Source organism: Schistocerca piceifrons, chromosome 8 (assembly GCF_021461385.2).
Source record: "Schistocerca piceifrons isolate TAMUIC-IGC-003096 chromosome 8, iqSchPice1.1, whole genome shotgun sequence".
Taxonomy (NCBI): Eukaryota; Metazoa; Arthropoda; class Insecta; order Orthoptera; family Acrididae; genus Schistocerca; species Schistocerca piceifrons.
Genome location: NC_060145.1, coordinates 466,253,600 through 466,281,558, shown reverse-complemented (window position 1 = coordinate 466,281,558; position 27,959 = coordinate 466,253,600). Strand labels below are relative to the sequence as shown.

Sequence of the window (27,959 nt, the reverse complement as noted above, 5' to 3'; positions counted from 1 at the left end):
TCCCATCTCCAGAGTTCTGATAGGTTGGTGTTAGTGGGAAATATCCAGATACCCCGGACGGTGTAACACTGTGCCAAGATGTGCTGGCCGTGCACCAAGGCATGTTTAGCCACAGGGTGATCCTCATTACCAACAAACACTGTCTGCCTGTGTCCATTCATGTGAATGAACAGTTTGTTGCTGGTCATTCCCACATAGAAAGCTTTACAGTGTAGGCAGGTTAGCTGGTAAATCACGTGGGTGCTTTCACACGTGGCTCTGCCGTTGATCGTGTACACCTTCCAGGTTACCGGACTGGATTAGGTGGTGGTGGGAGGGTGCATGGGACAGGTTTTGCACTGGGGGCGGTTACAAGGGTAGGAGCCAGAGGGTAGGGAAGGTGGTTTGGGGATTTCATAGGGATGAACCAAGAGGTTACGAAGGTTAGGTGGACGGCGGAAAGACACTCTTGGAGGGGTGGGGAGGATTTCATGAAGGATGGATCTCATTTCAGGGCAGGATTTGAGGAAGTCATATCCCTGCTGGAGAGCCACATTCAGAGTATGATCCAGTCCCGGAAAGTATCCTGTCACAAGTGGGGCACTTTTGGGGTTCTTCTGTGGGAGTTTCTGGGTTTGAGGGGATGAGGAAGTGGCTCTGGTTATTTGCTTCTGTACCAGGTCGGGACGGTAGTTGCAGGATGCGAAGGCTGTTTTCAGGTTGTTGGTGTAATGGTTCAGGGTCCATGAATAGGTTGGCATAGTATGGTACCATGCGGGTGCCCGTAGCTGTACCATGGTTTTGTTTGTAAGTGACACCTTCAAAGGTGAGGTACTTGTGGGTGAGGACAAAGTTGGCCATGGTGACCAGGAAGTTGATTGTGTGCAGGCTTAGTCCTTTGGGTGTTGGGAAAGATAGTATTTGATAGCGGCAAGGACATGGGCATTAGGGATGTTAGTGAGGAGGGAGGTGGCATCAATAGAGATGAGAAGGGTGCCATGTGGTAAAGGAATAGGAACTGTGGAGAGTCAGTGCAGAAAATGGTCGGCATCTTTTATATAGCAGAGTAGGTTACAGGTGATAAGCTGAAGGAACTGGTTCACAAGAGCAGAAATTCTCTCAGTGGGGGCGCAGTAACCAGCCAAAGTTGGGTATCCTGGGTGATTGAGTTCATGTAAGAGGTAGGAGTATTGAGAGAGGCAGGAAGAGGGGAGGTAGACTAAGGTGAGAGGTTCTGGGATGGGTCTAAGATTTTGAGGAGAGACGGGAGATACTGTTAGACTTCTGGAATGGGGTCACTGTGGCAGGTTTGTAGGTGGATGAATCTGAAAGCTGGCAGAGTCCTTCTGTCAGGTAAACCCTGAGGTTGAAAATCACAGTGCTGGTGCCTTTGTCAGCAGATAGGATTTTAAGGTCAGGATATGGTTTTAGATGGTGAATTACCATTGTTTCTGCAGATGTTAAATTATCCTCCATGGCACGGGATTTTGGGAATGATGACGAGGCAAGGTTTGAGGTTAAGAAATTCTGGAATTTTAACAGAAGGTGATTAGGGGACAGAGGGGGTGGATCACAGTTGGATGGAGGAGTGACCTTAGCCAGGAGAACGAGAGAAGGCCTTCTACAGGTCCAGCATGGCTCAATTTGGGAGTGGGGCAAAAGGATTGATACACCTGTGGGACTAAGGGTTTTGGTAGAAAGGTAACTACGCAGGACTGGAGAAAATGAATCACAATCTCTGACAGGGTTTTGACTACCTCTTGATGTACACTGAAATGAGGAATATGCTACAGACTACACTTCCTACTACTCCCACAGTGGTATTCCACCATGTGTCGAACCTACACAATATCCTTGTCTATCCATACTCCACCCATGCTCCCAACCCCTTGCCTCATAGCTCTTATCTCTGCAACGGACCTACGTGCGAGACCTGTCCCACTGTCCCATACATCCTCCCACCACCTATCCACCTGAGAAACAGGCATCACCTGTCCCATGAAAGGCAGGGCTACCTGTGAAAGCAGTAATATGTTCTACAAACGAAGCTACAACCACTGTGCTGCTTTCTATGCAGGCATGATAACCAACAATCTGTCTGCCTAAATGAATGGCCACGGACAAACTGTGGCTGGGAGACAGTTCCCAGTCCCTGAACATACTGCCCAACACAATGTGCTTCACATCAATAACTGTTCAGAGCCTGTGCCATCTGAATCCTTCCTTATATCCTATGTTCTTGTAATCCCCCTGCCCTCAACCTTTGTTAGCGCCTGTCCTTCACCTGCCTATCCCCTCCCCCTCCCCCCTGCTGCCACAAATCTCAAGACTTCAACTAGTAGTCCTACCTTGTCTCCTACAACCAGCATTACCCCCTTCCCTACCCTGCTATACTGCCCCCTCTCAGCCCCAGATTCCTCCTTACCCCTGCCACCCATGGATTGCTTCTCCCATGAGTCGCAGCTGCTCAAAATCTGGTCCCAGTGGCCTGAGACAGTGGTAATGCGCATGCGAGTTGTGCTTATGTGAATGTGTCTGTGACTCAACTTCTCCTCTATATGGCGAGTGGTGGTCTTTCCTTTTCATAATATCCTCATTATTCAGTACTGAATTTTCAATTGATTTTTTTTATGGAAGTAAGAACTATTACTATATCTTAGTGTCATTTCATTTCCCGTCAGTAATGTATACTACTTTTTGGCTATTTTTGATCAGTTACAAAGCTCTGAGATTTTATCTTCAGGGATGTAGCAATGTCATAAATCTGCAAGTATATAGGGTTGCCATAAGGCAGCATACTCTGGTACAGCTTCAATGTGACTAACTATCCTAAACAAAAGTTGCCAGCCATTGCATGCAGAAGACATGCTTTGTGTGCACTACAATTTTTGCTGTTTTTAGTGGGGTAAACTGACACTACAGAGTTCATCTTTGGCAGTCTGGTGTCATCAAACCAGTTGTGTGCAAAATCCACATATTTTTCACAATTATTTACATATATAAACTGACTTCTGGTGTTTTCTTTGTTAAGAAGTGAGATTGCATGTGTTCGATAAATTTGTTATGAAAATGTAAATCCTACGTTTTATGTAAAAGTCATGTTGATAGCATCAAAATATGTGTAAATGTATTGATAGATTGCATATTTTTGGACACAGAGTTCCATGAATTTTGTATTTCGTACCACAGCAGCAGTTATAATCTACATTTGTATTTCATACAATTTTGGCAATACATCCTCATTCAAACAATTGTTCCCTCTAATTTAAACATATATCTATGGAAATAATGGTTGCACATAGTACAAATTTCAGCAGCAATATGTGGTTTTGAAAATCATTTCCTCACAATTGCAGTGTAGCTATTTATGTGATTAGTGTGATACTTCTACCTGTTTTACTATTTGTTAACCTGGTTATTGTAAGCAAGATTTTAAAAGTATCTTGACTGTTACATAAAGATAACTCTTCCAAATCTGACTGCTGTGGTACAATAATGTGTTCTATTATAGTTGTCATACTGTATTGCAATTAGTTTCCAGTTTAAACAGCAGTGTGTATTTTCTGCAATTGTCACAGATTTCTGCAATTGTTCAGTTTGTTAATGATGTTAATATTGTGATAATAATAATAATAATAATAAACTTCCTGGGGGAGGAATGTGAAATAGTGTAGAGGGTACAGCGTGTCCCGTGAATACACAGTGTGTGTGTGTGTGTGTGTGTGTGTGTGTGTGTGTGTGTGTGTGTGTGTTTTCTGTGTACTCTAGCTCATAAAAGGGTAGGTCTGAAAGCTAGCAAGTTTTATTTCTTTTTGTATTTGCCTACTTACAACTCAACAGTTCTACTTTTTGGTGAGTGGTATCAAACCAAAAGTACTTGCATATGTAAGTCTGATAGGAACTGGGGCTTGAACCATCAAATTTGCTATGAATTTAGCTATCATGATAGACAGCAACATAATGATGGCAGCATCACTAAAATGCTAAAGTCATTAGGGGTGAGAGTGTTACGTCGAAACCTCATGACGCTTCCGAAGCTGACATAGTAAGAAACAAATAAATGTTTTATGCACAGTTAACAATGGGAGAAGTTCAATACTTAGAATGAATCTTCTTGTTTCTATTACTTTCAGAAAAAAATTCTATAATAAATGGATTTTGTTTTCGAAACTTATTCAAGTTATCCTGAAGCTATGTGTAAGTGTTTCCACATAAGTATTGTTCCGGACTGTTACAATTTTTTCAATAATTGTTCAGCATAGCACAGAGATATGGGCTGTTTGTATTTTTATATACTGATTGATCCTTCTTGTTTACCACTAATGGTTACAGTGTTATTGAATGGTCAGCATTGTTTAATACTCACCTGTTACTTCAGTGTTTGGTAGGTCATCATGCTCCTGACTGAGAGGTAACTGAATTAGACTGTATGGAGCTAATTCCTTCCTTTTAAGTCTGTCCCTCCCTTATTCTGTACCCAGAAAAGATTTCTCATACAGATGACATAAGTGTATCTGTAGCTAACACTTTGTAATGTTAACTATCCATAGCTGTACACTCACTGCCATAATTCCAAATCTTAAAGTACTACATATGAAGCATTGAAGAATATTGTTAAACATCTGCTAGCTATTTATTTACACATCTGCTGAATATTAGACAATGACTGTGAAATGAAAAACAAGAACAGTAATGGATAACATGCACCATACAGCTCTCTTCTTTGGATTGAAATGTGCGAGTAGCAATTTAATCCATAAGAGAATATGACAATAAAAATAATAAATAAGACCAGTATTATCCTGTAAATTCAGCAATATTAGCTTTCAGATATCTTAATAGTAAGAGTGCTGTGACACATAAGGAGTGGGACAAGCGGAAATACCTGTGCTAGTTTGCCTCCTGCAACCTGCCACACTTTCAGTGACATGTCTCTTGAGCCTGTTATCACGTACTGAGAATCCATCGTTAGGACAAAACAGGTAATCTCTTCACTGTGAGAGACTGTGTAACGCTCATCTTCTCTGTTTACAGCCCATATTCGTAAACTGAAAGAAAATTTTAAAAAAAAGGTTAATAAAATGCAAATTCACACATTTGTGAGCCACGATAATTACAAATTAAAACTGTGTGCCAGACTGATACTCGAATTTGGGACCTTTGCCTTTCGCAGGCAACTTCTCTACTGACTCAGCTACCTAGGCATGAGTCACGAGTGTTCCTCACAGCTTTACTTTCGCCAGTACCTTGTCTCTTACTTTCCGAACTTCTCAGAAACTCTCCTGTGAACCTTTCAAGACTAGTACTCCTGGAAAAACTGATATGCGAAGACATGGCTTAGGCCACATCCTGGGGGATGTTTCCAGAATGAACTTTTCACTCTGCAGAGAGTGTGCACTGATATGAAAGTTCCTGGTAGATTAAAACTGTGTGCCGGACTGAGGCTCAAATTCGAGTTTGAGTCTCGGTCCAACACAGAGTATTAATCTGCCAGGAGGTTTCATATCAGTGTACACTCCACTGCAGAGTGAACATTTCATTCTGGTAACATCCCCCAGGTTGTGGCTAAACCATATCTCTGCAGTATCCTTTCTTAGAGATTCAGTGAAGTTTGGAAGGAAGGAGACGAGATACTGGCAGAAGTAAAGCTGTGAGTGCAAATCGTGAGTCATGGTTGGGTAGCTCAGTCAGCAAAGCACTTGCCCGTGAAAAGCAAAAATCCTGCACTCTGGAGCAGAGTGAAAATGTCATTCTCTACCTCATGCAAATTACAGACTGGTATTCAGGAAATCAAGGACATTACATTTAGAAATTTCCTTAACTACCATGGTATTGTATTGTACTGTAAGGAACTGGGGACCTAGAACCAGCAGAGAGGCTTCGTCCCCACCATAGCCCTCAGTGGTTCACAACCCCACAACAGGCTACAGCAGTCCATTCACCCCACCGCTGCCCCACATCGAACCTATGGTTACTGTGCGGTTCGGTCCCCAGTGGACACCCTCAAGAACATCTCGCACCAGATGAGAGTAGCCCCAATGTTTGCATGGTAGAGTAATTATGATGTACATGTATGCGGAGGAAGTCTGTGTTTTCTAAAATTCTAGAGAAACTCTTTTATAAAAATCTGTCAAATTTCATAAATAAATGTAATACACTAATGACTTGGTTTTAGAAGCAATCACTCTATTAAAACAGCAACCTTTTCTTTTTTGTATGAAACTCTACACACCCTAGATAGGCAGTAACATACAAGTAATATTCCTAGACTTGTCAAAAGCGTTTGATGCCATCAATGATGGTAAATTACTAGGCAGGATCAAGAACTGAGATATTAGGGAATGTGCATAACTGGGTTAAATCATATCTCCGTTAAAGAAAACAGCTCATAGATATAACACATGAAGTAAATGAGACAGTAAACACTCATCAGTCAGATTTATTAGTGGTCAGACATGGAGTTCGCCAAGGTTCCATATTGGGTCTGTGGCGTCAACAAGTACAAATGACATATCTCCACCATCGCAAGTTCTTTCACTCTGTTAAACTAACAGCCCACGCCATCTTACTTGTTCAGTTGATGTACGACTTATTGTAATGTGGGAATCTGTAATGAAATATATCTAGTCTTATAGAAATGTATATATTTCCTTTGGCTACAACCCAACCAAAATGCCACAATGGTGACCCCAAGTAAGAATTCACATGCCGTTTCCTCATAGTTCAAGTACTTTTGCATCTACCTGCCATGAAGCACGTGGATATCAAAGCTCCTCCACCTACAACAGGACATTTTGTCACTTCACCACTGGATTCTACAACACACTTCCTACAGTGTTGTTGCCTCAACACTTTCGACACTCAACAGTGCAACATGTGACTGCAGACTCAGGCTTTGCCTCTCCAGCAAGTGAGCATCAACATGTGCATTTCGAAAATGATATCGAGATGAGCAGAGATCCTGCAGGTCATCATGCTGATGTGGATTCTGCATTTCGGGCGTAAAGTATGTATCAGATGCTGGCCACCCAAGTAACCATTACAACAGTGCCATGTGCAACCTCACCTTTGCTAGGACAGACCACATGTACCGATTGTGCTCCCACGATGCGTGAATGTCTGGCACAGCGTGCTGCAAAATATGAATCCTCGCCAGACGTCATGCACGTCGAAGACCCATAGAGTTCTCTGCACTGTTGCGCCGTAAGAGTGAGGGCGCCACAGTGGAACATGTGGTTGCAGCGGTCAGTAGCGACGTCCCCGATAGAGAACATAAACGCCTGCCTGTTGCTCAGCCTGCCAGTCTAACCTCGCATTAGACAGCGTATCTACTTTCGTGTTTTCTTTATGAGTGGATGTGGTTGTCTTGTTTGGTTTTCTTGACTCTTATTATTCTGTTCTTGTTGTTGTCATAAGGTCCTTCATTGGTCGTGTCTGTCCTCTCCCATTGTGTTGTTGTTCGCAAGCTGCTCCGTGGGTCCCACTGCGTTACCGTCACTTCAACCCCGCGACTGTTCCAGTCGCCGTTACAACATTTTGGTGTCTACATCTACATCTACATTTATACTCCGCAAGCCACCCTACGGTGTGTGGCGGAGGGCACTTTACATGCCACTGTCATTACCTCCCTTTCCTGTTCCAGTCGCGTATGGTTCGCGGGAAGAACGACTGTCTGAAAGCCTCCGTGCGCGCTCTAATCTCTCTAATTTTATATTCGTGATCTCCTCGGAAGGTATAAGTAGGGGGAAGCAATATATTCGATACCTCATCCAGAAATGCACCCTCTCGAAACCTGGCGAGCAAGCTACACCGCGATGCAGAGCGCCTCTCTTGCAGAGTCTGCCACTTGAGTTTATTAAACATCTCCGTAACGCTATCACGGTTACCAAATAACCCTGTGACGAAACACACCGCTCTTCTTTGGATCTTCTCTATCTCCTCCGTCAAACCGATCTGGTACGGATCCCACACTGATGAGCAATACTCAAGTATAGGTCGAACGAGTGTTTTGTAAGCCACCTCCTTTGTTGATGGACTACATTTTCTAAGCACTCTCCCAATGAATCTCAACCTGGTACCCGCCTTACCAACAATTAATTTTATATGATCATTCCACTTCAAATCGTTCCGCACGCATACTCCCAGATATTTTACAGAAGTAACTGCTACCAGTGTTTGTTCCGCTATCATATAATCATACAATAAAGGATCCTTCTTTCTATGTATTCGCAATACATTACATTTGTCTATGTTAAGGGTCAGTTGCCACTCCCTGCACCAAGTGCCTATCCGCTGCAGATCTTCCTGCATTTCGCTACACTTTTCTAATGCTGCAACTTCTCTGTATACTACAGCATCATCCGCGAAAAGCCGCATGGAACTTCCGACACTATCTACTAGGTCATTTATATATATTGTGAAAAGCAATGGTCCCATAACACTCCCCTGTGGCACGCCAGAGGTTACTTTAACGTCTGTAGACGTCTCTCCATTGATAACAACATGCTGTGTTCTGTTTCCTAAAAACTCTTCAATCCAGCCACACAGCTGGTCTGATATTCCGTAGGCTCTTAATTTGTTTATCAGGCGACAGTGCAGAACTGTATCGAACACCTTCCGGAAGTCAAGAAAAATAGCATCTACCTGGGAGCCTGTATCTAATATTTTCTGGGTCTCATGAACAAATAAAGCGAGTTGGGTCTCACACGATCGCTGTTTCCGGAATCCATGTTCATTCCTACATAGTAGATTCTGGGTTTCCAAAAACGACATGATACTCGAGCAAAAAACATGTTCTAAAATTCTACAACAGTTCGATGTCAGAGATATAGGTCTATAGTTTTGCGCATCTGCTCGATGACCCTTCTTGAAGACTGGGACTATCTGTGCTCTTTTCCAATCATTTGGAACCCTGCGTTCCTCTAGAGACTTGCGGTACACGGCTGTTAGAAGGGGGGCAAGTTCTTTCGCATACTCTGTGTAGAATCGAATTGGTATCCCGTCAGGTCCAGTGGACTTTCCTCTATTGAGTGATTCCAGTTGCTTTTCTATTCCTTGGACACTTATTTCGATGTCAGCCATTTTTTTCGTTTGTGCGAGGATTTAGAGAAGGAACTGCAGTGCGGTCTTCCTCTGTGAAACAGCTTTGGAAAAAGGTGTTTAGTATTTCAGCTTTACGCGTGTCATCCTCTGTTTCAATGCCATCATCATCCCGTAGTGTCTGGATATGCTGTTTCGAGCCACTTACTGATTTAACGTAAGACCAGAACTTCCTAGGATTTTCTGTCAAGTCGGTACATAGAATTTTACTTTCGAATTCACTGAACGCTTCACGCATAGCCCTCCTTACGCTAACTTTGACATCGTTTAGCTTCTGTTTGTCTGAGAGGTTTTGGCTGTGTTTAAACTTGGAGTGGAGCTCTCTTTGCTTTCGCAGTAGTTTCCTAACTTTGTTGTTGTACCACAGTGGATTTTTCCCGTCCCTCACAGTTTTACTCGGCACGTACCTGTCTAAAACGCATTTTACGATTGCCTTGAACTTTTTCCATAAACACTCAACATTGTCAGTGTCGGAACAGAAATTTTCGTTTTGATCTGTTAGGTAGTCTGAAATCTGCCTTCTATTACTCTTGCTAAACAGATAAACCTTCCTCCCTTTTTTTATATTCCTATTAACTTCCATATTCAGGGATGCTGCAACGGCCTTATGATCACTGATTCCCTGTTCTGTACATACAGAGTCGAAAAGTTCGGGTCTGTTTGTTATCAGTAGGTCCAAGATGTCATCTCCACGAGTCGGTTCTCTGTTTAATTGCTCGAGGTAATTTTCGGATAGTGCACTCAGTATAATGTCACTCGATGCTCTGTCCCTACCACCCGTCCTAAACATCTGAGTGTCCCAGTCTATATCTGGTAAATTGAAATCTCCACCTAAGACTATAACATGCTGAGAAAATTTATGTGAAATGTATTCCAAATTTTCTCTCAGTTGTTCTGCCACTAATGCTGCTGAGTCGGGAAGTCGGTAAAAGGAGCCAATTATTAACCTAGTTCGGCTGTTGAGTGTAACCTCCACCCATAATAATTCACAGGAACTATCCACTTCTACTTCACTACAGGATAAACTACTACTAACAGCGACGAACACTCCACCACCGGTTGCATGCAATCAATCCTTTCTAAACACCGTCTGTACCTTTGTAAAAATTTCGGCAGAATTTATCTCTGGCTTAAGCCAGCTTTCTGTACCTATAACGATTTCAGCTTCGGTGCTTTCTATCAGCTCTTGAAGTTCTGGTACTTTACCAATGCAGCTTCGACAGTTGACAATTACAATACCGATTGCTGCTTGGTCCCCGCATGTCCTGACTTTGTCCCGCACCTGTAGAGGCTGTTGCCCTTTCTGTACTTGCCCAAGGCCATCTAACCTAAAAAACCGCCCAGCCCACGCCACACAACCCCTGCTACCCGTGTAGCCGCTTGTTGCGTGTAGTGGACTCCTGACCTATCCAGCGGAACCCGAAACCCCACCACCCTATGGCGCAAGTCGAGGAATCTGCAGCCCACACGGTCGCAGAACCGTCTCAGCCTCTGATTCAGACCCTCCACTCGGCTCTGTACCAAAGGTCCGCAGTCAGTCCTGTCGACGATGCTGCAGATGGTGAGCTCTGCTTTCATCCCGCTAGCGAGACTGGCAGTCTTCACCAAATCAGATAGCCGCCAGAAGCCAGAGAGGATTTCCTCCGATCCATAGCGACACACATCATTGGTGCCGACATGAGCAACCACCTGCATATGGGTGCACCCTGTACCCTTCATGGCATCTGGAAGGACCCTTTCCACATCTGGAATGACTCCCCCCGGTATGCACACGGAGTGCACATTGGTTTTCTTCCCCTCTCTTGCTGCCATTTCCCTAAGGGGCCCCATTACGCGCCTGACATTGGAGCTCTCAACTACCAGTAAGCACACCCTCTGCGACTGCGCGGATCTTGCAGACTGAGGGGCAACCTCTGGAACAGGACAAGCAACCATGTCAGGCCGAAGATCAGTATCAGCCTGAGACAGAGCCTGAAACCGGTTTGTCAGACAAACTGGAGAGGCTTTCCGTTCAGCCCTCCGGAATGTCTTTCGCCCCCTGCCGCACCTTGAGATGACCTCCCACTCTACCACGGGTGAGGGATCAGCCTCAATGCGGGCAGTATCCCGGGCAACCACAGTCGTAGTCCGATCAGGGGATGCGTGGGACGAGCTGGCCGTCCCCGACAAACCCCCATCCGGACCCCCACAGTGATGCCCATTGGCAACAGCCTCAAGCTGTGTGACCGAAGCCAACACTGCCTGAAGCTGGGAGCGAAGGGATGCCAGCTCAGCCTGCATCTGAACACAGCAGTTGCAGTCCCTATCCATGCTAAAAACTGTTTTGCAAAGAATGTCTGAACTAATCTACAGAGAGCGCAAACAAATCGACAAAATTTAAACGGTTATTAAAATACAAGATTGCCTAGTAAATGCAGTAATGCTGCTACTTGCGCACTGCTGACACTGCTCGGCGGCGGAAGGAGACTACGCGAATTTACACTATTCAGGTACTAAAACGCGATGCTACACTCTCAAATACTATAATATGCCCGAAATTTATGAATTAAACAATGCAAGTACCAAAAACACGCAAAGAAATTAAGAATTAAACTATGTAACAAATGAGTGAGCTAGGAGTATACAACTTGCTGCTGCAGCTGCTTATCCAACGGTGGTCGTTGTTGGTGTGGAGGTGAAGTTAGTCTGTCTGCTGGAGCAACAGCAGCAGCTCATGCAGCAGCAGCAGCTCCAGTTAGACATCTTACAAAAGTCGCTGCAGTTGCTAACAGACAAAAGTAAATGCCCGGGACATGTTACCACAACAGCTTCAGAGTCCTCGGGTGTCCGATGCTTTCCCACGTCCGCTGTTGATTTCACCCTTTAATGATGCTAACGAGGACTGGGAAACCTACTTACATTGGCTGAAACAACATTTCATGGCTTTTCAAGTCAAGGACGACTCCTTGCAGCAGCCGTTGTTTTTGTCTTGGGCTTCCCCGGACACGTTCTTTCTTCTCCACAAGTTGGCACCGTTGTCTGATCCTGTGGCTCTCTCTTTCCAGGAGATCTGCCTTTTGCTGACAACCTATTATTCTCAACGCTACCATGTGGTCACCTCTCGGGTGGAGTTCCACCAGCACCATAAACAGCCTGGTCAATCGTATCGTTCCTGGGTCACGAACTTGCAGGGTCTCAGCCATCGATGCAATTTTACATGCACCAATCAGCAGTGTAAGGCTTTGTATGCAGACTCCCTGATCCAGGATGTGGTGGTTCAGCTGGCTCTCGATCCTGAGGTCAGTACTGCAGCATTGAAACTCGACAACCCCTCCTTGGAAGAGATTCTCCGCATTGCCCACTCCTTTGAAATTGCTCCAGCGGCTAACGAGCGTCTTATGGCGCGACCACAGGTGGCGGCGATCGCGGCATCATGGCGGGTTTCGCCCTTGCGACATCGACGTGGCCCGGTTGACAGAGGCCAGCGGCGTTGGGACTCCTCATTGTCTGACGTCTCTATGGCATCAGCGCCTTCGGTCGCCACTCGTCGCCAGTCACACGGCCCACATCCATCTTGCCCACAGTGCTTTACTGCACATTCACAGGCTGATTGTCCCCACCGCTGGTAAATGTTCACGTTGTGTAACAAGGAGGGCCACATCCAATCGGTTTGTTGTAGTCGCTTGACTCGCTCCAGTCCTGCCCCTTCTGGGCCTCAAGACACAGCCCATGCTCTGCAATCATTCGTCCCACAGGACGACCCGTCAGCGCGGAAGCTTTTACTCATGCTCCACATTTTCACTGAGGATGTCAGTTTTCAGGTCGACACTGGGGCCACCGTCTCCCTGCTTAACATACCCGGCTGGGCTCTCCTGCGTTGTCGCCTCCCTCTTGCCGTTTGGTTGTCTATGGAGACGGTTCCATTCCCCTCAGTGGGCAGTTCGTCGTCCAGGCGACATACAACCATATTACCCGGCTCCTTACCCTCTTTGTCATCGACCATTCATTGACTTTGAATATGTTTGGCCTGGATGCTTTTCAACTGTTTGGCTTTTCAATTTCCGACGAAGTTAAGGTCATTTCCACAGCTGTTCCCTTTCAGGACTTGAACGATCTGTGCTCCGCTTTTGCGTCATTGTTTTCAGCGGATCTCGGATGTGCTTCCAGCTTTCAGGCGCACATCACCCTACGGCCTGGATGTGCAGCATCACTTTTCTGGGCCCAGCCCCTTCCAGTGGCCTTACGGCCAGCGGTCAAGCAGGAACTTGATCGGCTCCAGGCCGCTGGCGTGCTGGAGCCTGCCACAGTGCATGGGTGACACCACTGGTGGTCATGCGGAAACCCAATGGGTGCCTTCGGCTGTGGGGGGACTTTGGTGTTACAGTCAACGCTCAGTCCCTCATTGACACTTACCCTACTCCCCGACAGGAAGACCTTTTTACCAAGCTTGCCGGGACAGAGTATTTTTCCAAGATCGACCTGCCTGAGGCTTACCACCAATTGCCCTTGGATGCTGAATCTCAGAATATCATGGTTATCGACACACCTTACGGATTGTATAAGTACAAGCGCTTTCCCTTTGGTGTCTCTTCGGCACCGGCCATTTTCCAGCGATTCCTGGAGCAGCTTACACAGCCTATCCCTGCCTGTGTGAATTATCTGGATGACATCTTGGTCACTGGACATTCCTGCCAGGAACATTTGCAAAACCTCACCACCTTATTTCACGCTCTGTAGTCTGCTGGTTTATACTGTCGGCTGGACAAGTGTTGCTTTTTTTTCAACCGGAAGTGGAATACTTAGGCCACTGGCTTAGCAAAGATGGCATTCACCCTTCGGGTCGAAATGTCATGGCCATTGAGGCCCTTTCTCATCCCAAAGACTTTCTGAACTCCAGGTGTTGTTGGGCAAGGTTACTTATTACTTAAAGTTCTTGCCCCAGGCTGCCTCTGTTGCTCAACCCCTCAATCACTTGCATCGCAAAGGGGTACCTTTTGATTGGACCCCTGCCTGTGACCAGGCTTTTCTCCATTTAAAGGCGATGCTGAAGTCCGCCCCTTGCCATACTCCCTTTTCTCCGGACAGCCCCTTGGTTGTGGTGGCTGATGCTTTGGCATACGGCATTGGGACCGTCCTTGTGCACCGGGATGCCGACGGCTCCAAACAGCCCATCGCTTATGCCTCTAAGACGTTGACCGACCCCAGCACAACGGAACTACTCCCAGACTGGAAGGGAGGGTCTGGTGATCGTGTTTGCTGTCCAAAAATTTCACACCTATTTCTGAGGGGCAAAGTTCACCCTCCTGACAGACCCTAAACCCTTGGTTACACTTTTCGGACCCCACTCTCACCTTCCAGAGTGGATGGCTCAACACCTCCAGCACTGGGCACTGTTTTTATGTAATTACACTTACACCATCCAGTATAGGCCCACCGCCCACCATGCTAACAAAGATGCTTTGTCACGTCTTCCAGTGGGCCCCTATCCTGCCTTTGACCAACAGGAGGTCCTCTGCTTTCACATTGATTTCGCCCGCGGGATGCACTGGACAGTCTGCCTCTTATGTCTGTTCACATTGCTGTGGCTACCCGCCTACGAATCTAAATCACACTTTGTTTGCGGTATTTGCAACCAAAAAAACCGCCTGCGGCTTAGAATCGAGTACAAAGTAAGCGGAAGTTCTGAAAAATGTTGGTAGGTGCCGCCACAACTAACTTCTGCCGTCGAATATATGCATCACTACACAGGCATGTTTTGCAGGCACAAAGATAAATACTGGTGCCAAAGCCTCTGCATCAGTAAATAAATTAAAATAAAAGGTAGAAGAATGTAAACATTATGCCATGTATTCTTTCTTGTTTGCGCTATCTCATTTAAATCCTGTCTGCCTAATAAACTACGAAACTAGAGTGAGACAACAGTAAACGTGGAAGAATATACACATCATGTCATGTTTATATTTGTATTATTCTTATGCTGAATAGTGATACAGTCAGAAATGAAGCAAGGCAACTGACTAGGTTTTTAAATCTAAGATGACTCTAATTTCTGTTCAGAATGTAATGTACTAAAGAGGCACCTGGAAAGATTTTCAAACTGAGAAAATTTTTCGCTAAACTCTCGTTCAGAACATCTTCTATTATTTGATTCTTGTTGACCATTATCAAAGAAAGCAGCAGTGTAAGTAACAAGAAACAGCAGTCTCTTGCCATTGTTTTGCTTATGAGACAATTCCTCTCTTTTTTTCTATTGTAAGCGGTGGTAGCACGCACAAAAGCAAGCCATGTGATGAGCGGCGACAGGTCGTGGACACTCATTATCAGAATACGACAAACAATGCATGACACCGTACAATAATGCATTTTCAGTTTAGAGTGACGTAAACACCTATAACAAAGAGAACTCCATTTATCAGATCAAAGCAAAATAAGTAATCGATTCAAATCAGATGAAGCACCTTAAAAAGGAAGGGTACCTGTATAAATACAGATGGAGCACCTGACACATAGAAATGGCTACTTGGTAAAGCTTAACTGTTAAGATTACGACTCAAACCAAACTACTGTAGCTGTATCTTCATCCACTCGACCTACATTGTGTCTCATGTTACAATGGACCAACTTTGTTTCGATTTGGAGGTGCGTTCCAACTTTTCTCTCCCCTCGAATTTCGAGTCTCAAATTTCAGGTATGGCTTAGATTCGGGAAATTTTTTTTCCCTCAATTTCGAGTCTCATTTTTCAGGTGCAGCTTAGATTCGAGTAAATACGATATTTAGGAAAAATAAAATACTACCACTTCCATGTATTTATATACTTGAAAATGTAATTAAAAATTGAACAGAGGCAGTTCTAGCATCACCTGTAATGAATCTGTACATAGCCATCACACAAGACAAATAAATGATGTACATGTAAAACAGACAAACACAAGCATACTCCACCCTGGCATAAAATTGTACAATGCACTACCAAAATCTACAAAAATAATAATGGACTTAAACAAGTTGAAATCAACTGTGAAGGATTATTTGGTCGAGCACTGTTTCTATACAGTAAGGGAATACCTAGTAAAACAAAACTGCCTCACAGATTGAGACTGTTTTTATAAAATGTGTAGAGTAAGAAAATATTGTATAACTTTATCATTTGTTAAAATGATGACTGAAAAAAATAAAAAATCAAGGAATGTGTGTTGTAATTAATGAATGGTCCAATATCTTTTGTACACTGTACAGTCCTAGATTCACAGTGCCAATAAATAAATTACTGTGGACTACCTACATCCCTACACGCTAGATGTCTTCCATGATGGCAATCGCATCTTCCAGCAGGAAGAATCAAGTACAGTGGCTTGAAAACACGATAGTGCATTTAAAGTTGATGTCTTGGTCCCCATATTTGAATTACCTAATCCAGTGTAATATGTCTGGGACACTATCTCAGCTCTGAAGCAACAATGAATCACCAGCCCACAAATTACGGGAATTGCTGTTTGACATGTGCATAAAAATATGGTGACGCATACCTCTAGAAACTTACTGAGAACTTGCTGAATCCAAGTAATGGGAAATCACCACTGTACTGCATTCCAAAGGTGAACTCACATGACATTAAGCAGGTGGTCATAATGCTTTTGCTCACCAGTGTGTGTCACTCTTTACTTCTTCCTTTCCCATTTAAGTTTGGTTCAAAATTGTTTCATTTACTGTATATGATTGGGTTAATTGTATATATTACATTATAATAACTACACAAATTTGCTTCACATTATTTATGTTCTTCAACAGTTTCATTCACATGTAACTTTTATGTTGAGAAAACATTTGCTGAAATTATATTGTTCCTGAGTATCTGTGTAATATTTTATTTAATAATTGAAACATTTAAAAATATTACTTAAAGCTGTAGTGATAAGTGGTGCTTCTGCTGACTCATGCTGTAAGTTATAATCAATTATGGTTATACGGCCACCTTGTTTTCACATTAAAAAGGAAGTTGTCTTTGTAATGTTCAGAAATTTAAATCTTACTTATCATCATCACTGTATGAGCAGATTATCTGTGCACAGATTAGCAATTTTTAAACAAATAAAAGAAAAAAGCCCTGAAAAGGTTATATTACAATTAGAACAAATAATTCATTTACAATACAAAAAAAATATTACTATGAAGTTATAAATGATGAAACCATCCACAAGAGGTTCATAATGCTGCCTATGAACTGCGATTTGAACAGCTAAGCGATGCAAAAGCTAAGTGATGCAGACACAGTGAACAAAGTCTATTCGATAGAGGAATTATTTATCATAAGTTATTTATTGTTTATTATAAATACAGTTCTAATTTTATCATTTTTCCACTGATTATATACACAAAATAAACACAACATTTGGCTACACTGAAAATGAACTGAAACCAGACTATAAGAAATGTAATTCTGGCGAGTAATGTGTAAAAAAGCAGAGGGCCTTCAGATGTGCTTTGTAGAATGTTTTGTAAACACAGTAACTACTAGTTTCCAGAGAAAATACATGTATTTCGTATTATCCATGTTTTGCATTATCCATGTACTTCTGGGTGTGCCTTAATCAGGAGCTTTCTGTATTAATTAAATTCATCCAAAAGACAACACTGCAAGGCAACTGTTACTGGATCACTCGAATACTACGATTAGATGAAATAAGCTTTATTTCAAGTAAAAAACATATATGGTTGGGATTCAAATATTGAAACTATACCAATCATTTTACGGTCAATATTACTGGCGTATCCAATCGAGAAGGGCACGAGCACAGAAAACTGTAACATCTGGTAGTTTACAATGATGCAGCTACACTCGGACCACTTTTTAAGAAATGCTTTACAGGAGAGGTTAGAGATGAGATGGAGGTCTTTATTATACAAACAATACAAATTTAATCATTTTCCCACTAATTATATACACACAAGAAACACAACAAAAAATAAATGGAATACATAGGGGAGACTCTACAGTCTCAAAAGGGAACTGTTTTAACTATGATTGGATGCCTACAATATACTGAAAGAGTATGTGTCAAAAATTATTTCTCCATACACTGAGGTGATGAAAGTCATCAGATACCTCCTAATATCGTGTTGGACATTGTTTTGCCTGGTGTAGTGCAGCAATTTGATGTGGCATAGACTCAGCAAGTTGTTGGAAGTCCCCTGCAGAAATACTGAGTCCCGCTGCCTCTATTGCTGCCCAGAATTGTGAAAGGGTTGCTGGTGCAGAATTTTCTGAGCAAACTGACCTCTTGATTATGGGCTATAAATGTTGGATGCAATTCATGTCAGGCAATCTGGGTGGCAAAATCAGAACATTCCTCAATCCAATCATGAACAGCTGTGGCTGAATGACATGGTCAAATATGACCATTTCTAGTCAATGATTGGTCCCGCTGACCAGTCCATTTCGTGAAAACACAGTCCACAGCATTATGGAGCCACCACCAGTTTACACACTGCCTTGTTGACAATTTGGTTCCGTGGCTTTGTGGGGTCTGCGCCACACTCAAACCCTAAAATCAGCTCTTAAAACTGAAATCGGGACTCATCTTACCAGACCGTGGTTTTCCAGTCACCTAGAGTCCAACCAATATTGTCATGAGCCCAGGAGAGGCCCTGCAGGAAATGCTGTGCTGTTAGCAAAGGCACTTGTGTTGGTCATCTGCTGTCACAACCAATTAGTGCCTAATTTCACTACATTATTTTATCAGATACATTCATCATGCATCCAACATTGATTTCTGCAGTGATTTCATGTGCTGTTGCTTGCGTGTTCACACTGACTACTCTAAGCAAACACCGCTGTTCTCACTCGTTAAGTGAAGGCAGTCGGCCACTGCACGGTCCGTGGTTAGCAGCACTATGTGAATATTTGGTGTTCTTGACATGCTCTTAACATTGTGGATCTTGGAGAATTGAATTTCTTAATGATTTCTGAAATGGAAAGTCCCACACATTTAGCTCCAACTACCATTCTGCATTCAAAGTCTGTTAATCCTCATTGTGTGGCCATAATCACTTCGAAACCCTTTTCACATGAATCTCCTGAGAACAAATGGTAGCTGGGCCAATGCTCTGCTCTTTTATACCTTGTGCACGCAATACTACCACCATCTGTATATGTGGCTCTTGTCTTGCCTTTTGTCACTTCAATGTATACTGACACTGTTCCACATGCTGGATTGCCTAATGAGTACAAATTATTGATATTGCTCACTAAAATTTGTCATTGGTTATAATGGGAAATTAAGAGGATATTACTGTACAGTGAAAAGTATCATGTTAGTGGTAATCACTAATCAGTGAGTAACTTTTCAGAATAAAATGAAGAACCACAGAAATGATGCAGACTCCACACTGAAAGAAATAACAAATTACAGCAAAAATTAACTCAAATGAGTGTTATCGCAATTTATAAGTACTATGTGTACTAAAACAAGTAAAATTTTTCTCTCAGTGATCAAAATAACAGAAAAGAGAAAATAAATGATGAAGAATAAAACTCAAGATGTATCTCAAGGAATATGAAATATTGCTTCCTTTCCTGAGAAAACACTGACACAGGTATTTAATCCTTCATGTTATATAAATAATTTGCAACTGTAAATTTAGTGAAGTCCATGAACTTTGGTCTACTTTTTTCCATATTTGGGTATGTGTTACATATTCTTGGTGAAACTCATGGGCATTTCCACTTTGTGTGACAGAATGTTGTTGCAAATCTTGCCCTGTTAACAGACAGTTTTTGGGAGAGAATGTTCATTTCTATTGACTTTCTGCTTCTATTTTCTTCATTTTATAAAGTTGTTGTGTGTATATAATGTGTTGTATGGTCCTCTAAAATAATAAAATACCATCCAGTTACAGTTGAACTCAGAGCTGGCAAAAGTGTGACTGTGCCAATATCACTGTCATTTAGTTTTTAAAAATAAAGGAAAAATCTGTTATAATAGATTAATAAAGGTCACAGAAAAAAAAAATTGCTCTCAGTCATGCACCATGGGTTCCATTGTTGGGTCAAATAAAATATTGGGTAACAAGCCTCTGTTTTGACCCACAACATAATAATTTTGTATTTTGTGACATCTTGGCTGGGCAGTGCAGATGAAGAGTGCATTTGTTAGTGTTGGCTGCAACAGAAGGTAAATGATAGTGATAAGGACTATGGTTTTTGATTTGAAATTATTATTTGTATCAGGGGTATGGCACAGAAATTCAACAATAATTTGTTGATTGCCACAATGGGTGATCATACGACCAGAACTATGAAGTTTTTGCAACTGTATGGTTTTATGGCCGAATTTGTATAGTGCCATGCATGAAGTTGTTGCTTTATTTGGTTTTATTCTTGTATAATTTAATGTGTGTCAATTTTTTTTTACTTAGTGTTTCTTTTGATAATGAATGGTGGCTTTTTGGCTAAACTTAAGTATTAGTCTGGAGAGACAGAGGCCAATACTAACTGAGGACTGTAGCAGCACCTCTCGTGTATTATGTATGAACTAGTGTCACAAGTTGGTGGAAGTAATTACATGTAGTAAATGTGTGAACTAGCATGGAAGGTAGATTAAAACTGAAGAAACTGCAAAAAGGTGGGAATTTAAGGAGATGGGACCTGGATAAACTGAAAGAACCAGAGGTTGCACACAGTTTCAGGGAGAGCATAAGGGAACAATTGACAGGAATGGGGGAAAAGAAATACAGTAGATGAAGAATGGGTAGCTCTGAGGGATGAAGTAGTGAAGGCAGCAGAGGATCAAGTAGGTAAAAAGACAAGGGCTATTAGAAATCCTTGGGTAACAGAAGAAATATTGAATTTAATTGATGAAAGGAGAAAATATAAAAATGCAGTAAATGAAGCAGGCAAAAAGGAATACAAACGTCTCAAAAATGAAATCGATAGGAAGTGCAAAATGGCTAAACAGGGATGGATAGACGACAAATGTAAGGATGTAGAGGCTTATCTCACTAGGGGTAAGATAGATACTGCCTACAGGAAAATTAAAGAGACCTTTGGAGAAAAGAGAATCACTTGTATGAATATCAAGAGCTCAGATGGAAACCCAGTTCTAAGCAAAGAAGGGAAAGCAGAAAGGTGGAAGGAGTATATAGAGGGTCTATACAAGGGCAATGTACTTGAGGACAATATTATGGAAATGGAAGAGGATGTAGATGAAGATGAAATGGGAGGTACGATACTGCATGAAGAGTTTGACAGAGCACTGAAAGACCTGAGTCGAAACAAGGCCCCGGGAGTAGACAACATTCCATTAGAACTACTGACGGCCTTGGGAGAGCCAGTTCTGACAAAACTCTACCATCTGGTGAGCAAGATGTGTGAGACAGGTGAAATACCCTCAGACTTCGAGAAGAGTATAATAATTCCAATCCCAAAGAAAGCAGGTGTTGACAGATGTCAAAATTACCGAACTATCAGTTTAATATGTCACAGCTGCAAAAATACTAACGCGAATTCTTTACAGACGAATGGAAAAACTGACAGAAGCCGACCTCGGGGAAGATCAGTTTCGATTACGTAGAAATGTTGGAACACGTGAGGCAGTACTGACCCTACGACTTATCTTAGAAGAAAGATTAAGAAAAAGCAAACCTACATTTCTAGCATTTGTAGACTTAGAGAAAGCTTTTGACAATGTTGATTGGAATACTCTCTTTCAAATTCTGTAGGTGGCAGGGGTAAAATACAGGGAGCGAAAGGCTATTTACAATTTGTACGGAAAGCAGATGGCAATTGTAAGAGTCGAGGGGCATGAAAGGGAAGCAGCGGTTGGGAAGGGAGTGAGACAGGGCTGTAGCCTGTCCCCTATGTTATTCAATCTGTATATTGAGCAAGCAGTAAAGGAAACAAAAGAAAAATTCGGAGTAGGTTTTAAAATCCATGGAGAAGAAATAAAAACTTTGAGGTTCGCTGATGACATTGTAATTCTGTCAGAGACAGCAAAGGACTTGGAAGAGCAGTTGAACGGGATGGACAGTGTCTTGAAAGGAGGGTATAAGATGAACATCAACAAAAGCAAAATGAGGATAATGGAATGTAGTCGAATTAAGTCGGGTGATGCTGAGGGAATTAGATTAGGAAATGAGACACTTAAAGTGGTAAAGGAGTTTTGCTATTTGGGGAGCAAAATAACTGATGATGGTCGAAGTAGAGAGGATATAAAATGTAGACTGGCGATGGCAAGAAAGCGTTTCTGAAGAAGAGAAATTTGTTGACAGCGAGTATAGATTTAAGTGTCAGGAAGTCATTTCTGAAAGTATGGAGTGTAGCCATGTATGGAAGTGAAACATGGACGATAAATAGTTTGGAGAAGAAGAGAATAGAAGCTTTTGAAATGTGGTGCTACAGAAGAATGCTGAAGATTAGATGGGTAGATCACATAACTAATGAGGAGGTATTGAACAGAATTGGGGAGAAGAGGAGTTTGTGGCACAACTTGACAAGAAGAAGGGGCCGGTTGGTAGGACATGTTCTGAGGCATCAAGGGATCACAAATTTAGCATTGGAGGGCAGTTTGGAGGGTAAAAATCGTAGAGGGAGACCAAGATATGCATACACTAAGCAGATTCAGAAGGATGTAGGTTGCAGTAAGTACTGGGAGATGAAGAAGCTTGCACAGGATAGAGTAGCATGGAGAGTTGCATCAAACCAGTCTCAGGACTGAAGACAACAACAACAACAACAACAACAGCATGGAAGGAAAGTGTATGTGGTGATAGACAGATGTGTAGCACAGTCCAAGTGTACCTTACGTCTGTATGTGACAGTTTGGTAGTTTACTCACAGCAATAACTTTTACCATGATTTTCCAAAAACTTGGTGAGGTATTTTAGAATGTTCTGATTTCTGAGGTGATGAGTAGGCAGTCAGCTAAGCATACAGCTTAAATTTTATGGAACATTCTGTTTTATATGACACCAATCTGCAGAACTATGCATCATTATGCCACTATCTATTTTCATTTACTCATCATGATTATGTTTATCGAACACTATTTTCTCAACGGTTCTACCATCTCGTCTAATCACTCAACATCACCTTTTGCCCACTGCTATCCCATATTCCACATATTATTCTTAAAATATAATTTTCAGCAAACAGTATATCAATTGTTATGATTTATGCAAGTAGATGTACTTATTGCCTATATTTCAGCACCCTATATATGATTATAATAGCTGTACATTTCTTTTAATTGGCTCTGGATGTATACTTCAGTTTTATTTGGCTTCTTTTCTTTTTGTTGTGCTTGTCTAGATCTTCTGCATCATGTGTGTGTGTGTGGGGGGGGGGGGGGGGGGGGGGGAGGGAAGGGGGGTTGAACATGTGTATGTGTATGCGCGTGTGCGAGCCCACATGTGTGTTTTAGCAGATTTTGGTTGGTATGTTAATTTTAATGTTTTATTTGTTTTGGAAGTATACCGTATGTATTTACTTTGTGTAGTGGAATGTGATTTACCTGCATATATAAATTAATGTTGATGAAACTATCTATGAATTTGTGGGTTGCTTTCTTTGGGTTGCTAGTAAATAATGTTTACTTACAGTTGGTGGATAATGTGGAGTTTGTTCTAGCTATAAAGGTGAAGTAAAGTTTTCAGTGGCAGTTTCTACAGTGAGATTTGGTTCCTTGGTATAGCAGAATTTGTCCTAGCTATGTAGGTCAAATGTTGTAGAAAAGTTCTGGTAGAATGCAAATACTTTTGGATTAAGGCCGAGCACTCATGGGAAGGCAGAAATGTTGAGTCATCAATAGGGGAAAAAGGGGGGAGGGGATGTTGCTAGCTTTCAGAGTAACCCTCTTTTGAACTAGGATAGCACACACACACACACACACACACACACACACACACACACACACACGACTTTGCCCCTACATGGTGCCAGCTGGATGAACAGCACCAGTACTGCATTTCAGTAGGTGCACCTGGTTGTGGAGGGGGTAGTGCTAGAGGGAGAGGGAGGCAGAAGGCAAAGAGAGGGCTGGGGTTGAACGGCTAGCAGCTTGGAGGGAGGCAGCTGGTTTGCTGGTCAGGAATGTAGGAGGGAGAGGTGGTAAGTATATGGGCTAGGCATGTGGTGCACAATTGTAAGATCCGATGAGAAGTCATGGTCAATGAAGATAATGTGGATATGTGAACTGGGAGAGGGTGACAGGATGGAGAAAAGGAAAACTTTTGGATGGAAGGTGTGGGGACAGTGTGTTACCTGAGATTGAGACCAGGATGATTATAAGAACAGAGGATGTGTAGTAAGGATAATTCCCATCTGTATAGTTTAGAGAAGCTGGTGGTGGAAGGAAAGATCCAGATGGCCAAGGTTGTGAAGCGGCCACTGCAATTTAGCATGTGGTGTTCAACTGCATCTTGTGCCACTGGGTGGTCAACTTTGTTCTCAGCAACTGTTTGGCAGTGACCATACATCGTCTGTTTGCCAGTGACCATTCATCGTGGTAGACAGATGATTGGATCATGCTGGCATAAAAAATCTGTGCAGCATCTGCAGCAGAGATGGTAATGACACGGCTGCTTTCACCCAACACTTTTCCACGGGGATTGTATTCCTGTGAGACACCAAGGTGCAAGATCTGTTTAATCCACCCACCCAGCATGCGCTACTCCAGTCGTGTCACACACTTATCCTCACCCTGTCAGAGGCTGGGCCACCTGTGATAGCAGTCATATCATATACCAACCCTGCTGCAAACACTGCACAGCTTCTCATGTTTGTACGACTACTGACCAGCTGTCCACCAGGATGAATGGGCACCTCCAAACATTTGCCAAGAACAGAGTGGCACAACAAGCAGCTGAGCGCTACATCTAACTGAGCACAGCATGCTCAGTTTCAGTGCATGATTCACAATCTGGCCCTTCTGGATCCTTTGCTCCGCCAACAGCTTCTTTTAACTATGCAGATGGGAGTAATTTTTGCAACACATCATCTGCTTCCATAATTTTCCTGGCCTCAGTCTCAGGTAACCCACTGTGCCCGCACCCTCCACCCAACAGTTTCCTCTTCCTCCTTCCAGTTCATGTCCCCACGCCATCTTCAGCGTGCACTGCTCCCTACTAGCTGCTACAGTCATGTATAATGTGCCTACCCCATGTACCTGCCACCCATCCCTACTCACATTCCTAGCCTGCAAACCAGCTGCCTTACTCCAATCCACTAGTCCCTCCCCACCACACCAGTAATCCCTAATCCTGCATCCCACCTCTGTCTCCCTCTACCACACCACCTGACACAAACCATCCCACAACTTATTCCCCATTGCTGAAAAGCAGCAGTGTCACTGTTCTGAACAGTCATATGCATATGTGTGTCAGAGAGAGAGAGAGAGAGAGAGAGAGAGAGAGAGAGAGAGAGAGAGAGAGAGAGAAGGCACTGCCTAACAAATGGATAAAATGTTACCAACACTGTACAGAGCAAATACTTCAGCTAGCATTCCAAGAAGAGAATAGCATAAAGTCCTGTCACTCAGAAGAAACATAGTATTAAATATCAAACAGTGGAAACAACAGGTTGGAATATAAGCAGTGTAAGGAACAAATAGATTGCTGCTTACTATAAAGATATCTTGTTAAGTTGCAGGCAGGATTAGCTTTCAGCCAAAGCCTTCATTGGAAAAGGAAACACACACATTCATTCACACAAGCAAGCACACATCACACACACGATTGCCATCTCCAGCAGCTCAGATCGGTCTGAGCTACCAGAGAAGGTGGCTTTATGTGCAGGAGTATTAAATATGGTGTACGTGGGAACAATCCACTTTTTTTTTTTTTTTTTTTTTTTTTTTTTTCAAATGACCTAGAATCAGCCAAAGCACACCACATTATATCAAATTTTCGCATGAAACAAATTTGTCAATGAAAGTAAGGACCAAAGAAGAGGTGCAGTGTGAAGTCAAAAAGTATATCACACACCTTAAAAAAGCAGTCGCAATGTATTTTCACACAGTATAAAATAAGTGATCATTTACACCTTCACAGAACTAAACACCAAATCTTTTCTGAACATAAATTCTACTGAATTTCTTTGTGTATGGATTCAGGAGAATTTAAGTCAGGCCCAACAAGCAAAGTATACAAGCAATAAGCTGAATATGTATGTTATGTCATAAAAATTCTGTTTGGCTGTACATCAAAACAGATATTAAAAAATGTGTGCCTTGCTCAGGCAGAATCATTACTTTGATATAATCCTTCAAGGAAACTCACTTGTCAGCAGAATTTGATTTATAGGCCAAATGAGAATTTTAACTGACATGATAAGTGCAGCTTTCAAAAATTCATGCAAGTTCACACTTTCACACACACTACCACACAGACACCCAAATGCACAGTCCCATGGTCACAGTGAGACTATGGATACTTGAATATTGAAAGCAGTGGCTCAAGCTGATGGAAGGTAGAGGGCGGGGGGAAACGACGCGAAGAGGGGTAGTGGAAAATAGATAGTTCTTTGTTCAGGTGAATGCAGCTACACAACAAGATGAAAAGAGTTCAGAGGGTAGTGTGGAAAGATATGTAGAAAGAGATATAGGGGAGATAAAGCAGTGGGGCAAAAATGGATTGGGAAAAGAGAGAAAGGTGAAGATGAAGAGGCAGGAAGAGGGATGAGAGAGAATGAAGATGGGTTGAAAAGGGGGAGAGAGAGGTAGAGGGAGACGAGGGAGAAAGAAAGAGAAAGAGAGAGAGAGAGAGAGAGAGAGAGAGAGAGATTTCAGCCAGGGGCATTGTGAAAGTGCATGATATGCTGGAGTGATAATTCCCACGTGCACAGTTCAGAGAAGTAAGTCTCTAAATGGCCCGCATAGTGAAGCAGCTCTTAAAATGAATTGCGATGTGGTGTGTTTGGCATCTGGATAGCCAAGCTTTTTGTTTGCCACTTTGGCAGTGGTCATTCATGTGCGTAAGCAATTGGTCATTTGTCATACCCACATACAATCCTGTACAGTATTTGCAGCATAACTCGTATATAACAGTGGCTGCTTTCACATGTGGTCCTGCTGTTTATTGGGCAGGAAATGCCTTTGACTGGATTGCGATAGGAAGTAACGGGTGGGTGGGTGTATGGGACAAGTCTTGTGCCCGAGCCGACAGATGGGAATGGCCCATGTGGTGCTGGATTGGGAGTAATATTGGAATAGTATTGGACAAGGATGATCTGTAGGTTGGATGGGTGGTGGAACACTGCTTTGGAGAATATAGGTAGTATTTTGGGACAGATATCCCTCATTGCATGGTGCAATAATAAGCAGTTGAAGCCCTGGTGCAGGATGTAGTTGAGATTTTCAAGGGCAGGGTGATACTGGTAGATGAGAGTAGTACTGGCTGGAGCTGATTTACAAGATTACCAGCATCAGAGAAGCAGATGATATGGGAGATTCGTTTAGGGATGAGCTGTATAGGACACTGTCAGTCATTAAAGGCTCTGGTAAGGTTGCAGTATATTCTGAGAACTCCTGCTTTCCATGGAAGGTGAGGTTGTCAGAAACAGATTTTTTAGCAAATGATGGGTGATAGCTGTCAAAGTGGAGATGTCACTGGTGGCTTGTGCACTTGACAGGGCCAGACAGATTTATGAAGCCATCTGAGAAGTGGAGATTGAGATGGCTTGATGAGTTCAGAAGGACCAGGTGAAGCAGCTTGAGGTTATGGAGGAAAGAGCGAAGGTTGTACTCGCTCTGAGTCCTGAGCAGGAAAACGTAATCAATGAATCTGAAACAGGCAAGAAGTTTAAGGTTTTGGCTACACAGGGAGGATCTTGCAGCGGGCCCACAAATAAGGTAAACACTTTAACTAGCCATCAAGCAGCACTCTGTACACCAAGTATCACCCTGGCCTT

At 42.8% G+C, this 27,959-nt stretch overlaps 1 protein-coding gene across 1 annotated transcript in view; it reads right to left on the bottom strand.

Annotated features, from left to right (window-relative positions):
• The window catches only part of LOC124712462 (protein qui-1), a 1,341,285-nt gene that overhangs the window by 74,631 nt on the left and 1,238,695 nt on the right, over nucleotides 1-27,959 (bottom strand). Inside the window, exon 26 of the mRNA XM_047242758.1 lies at nucleotides 4,865-5,027. Coding sequence (XP_047098714.1) covers nucleotides 4,865-5,027 — 163 coding nt within the window. The remainder of the gene's footprint in view (nucleotides 1-4,864; nucleotides 5,028-27,959) is intronic.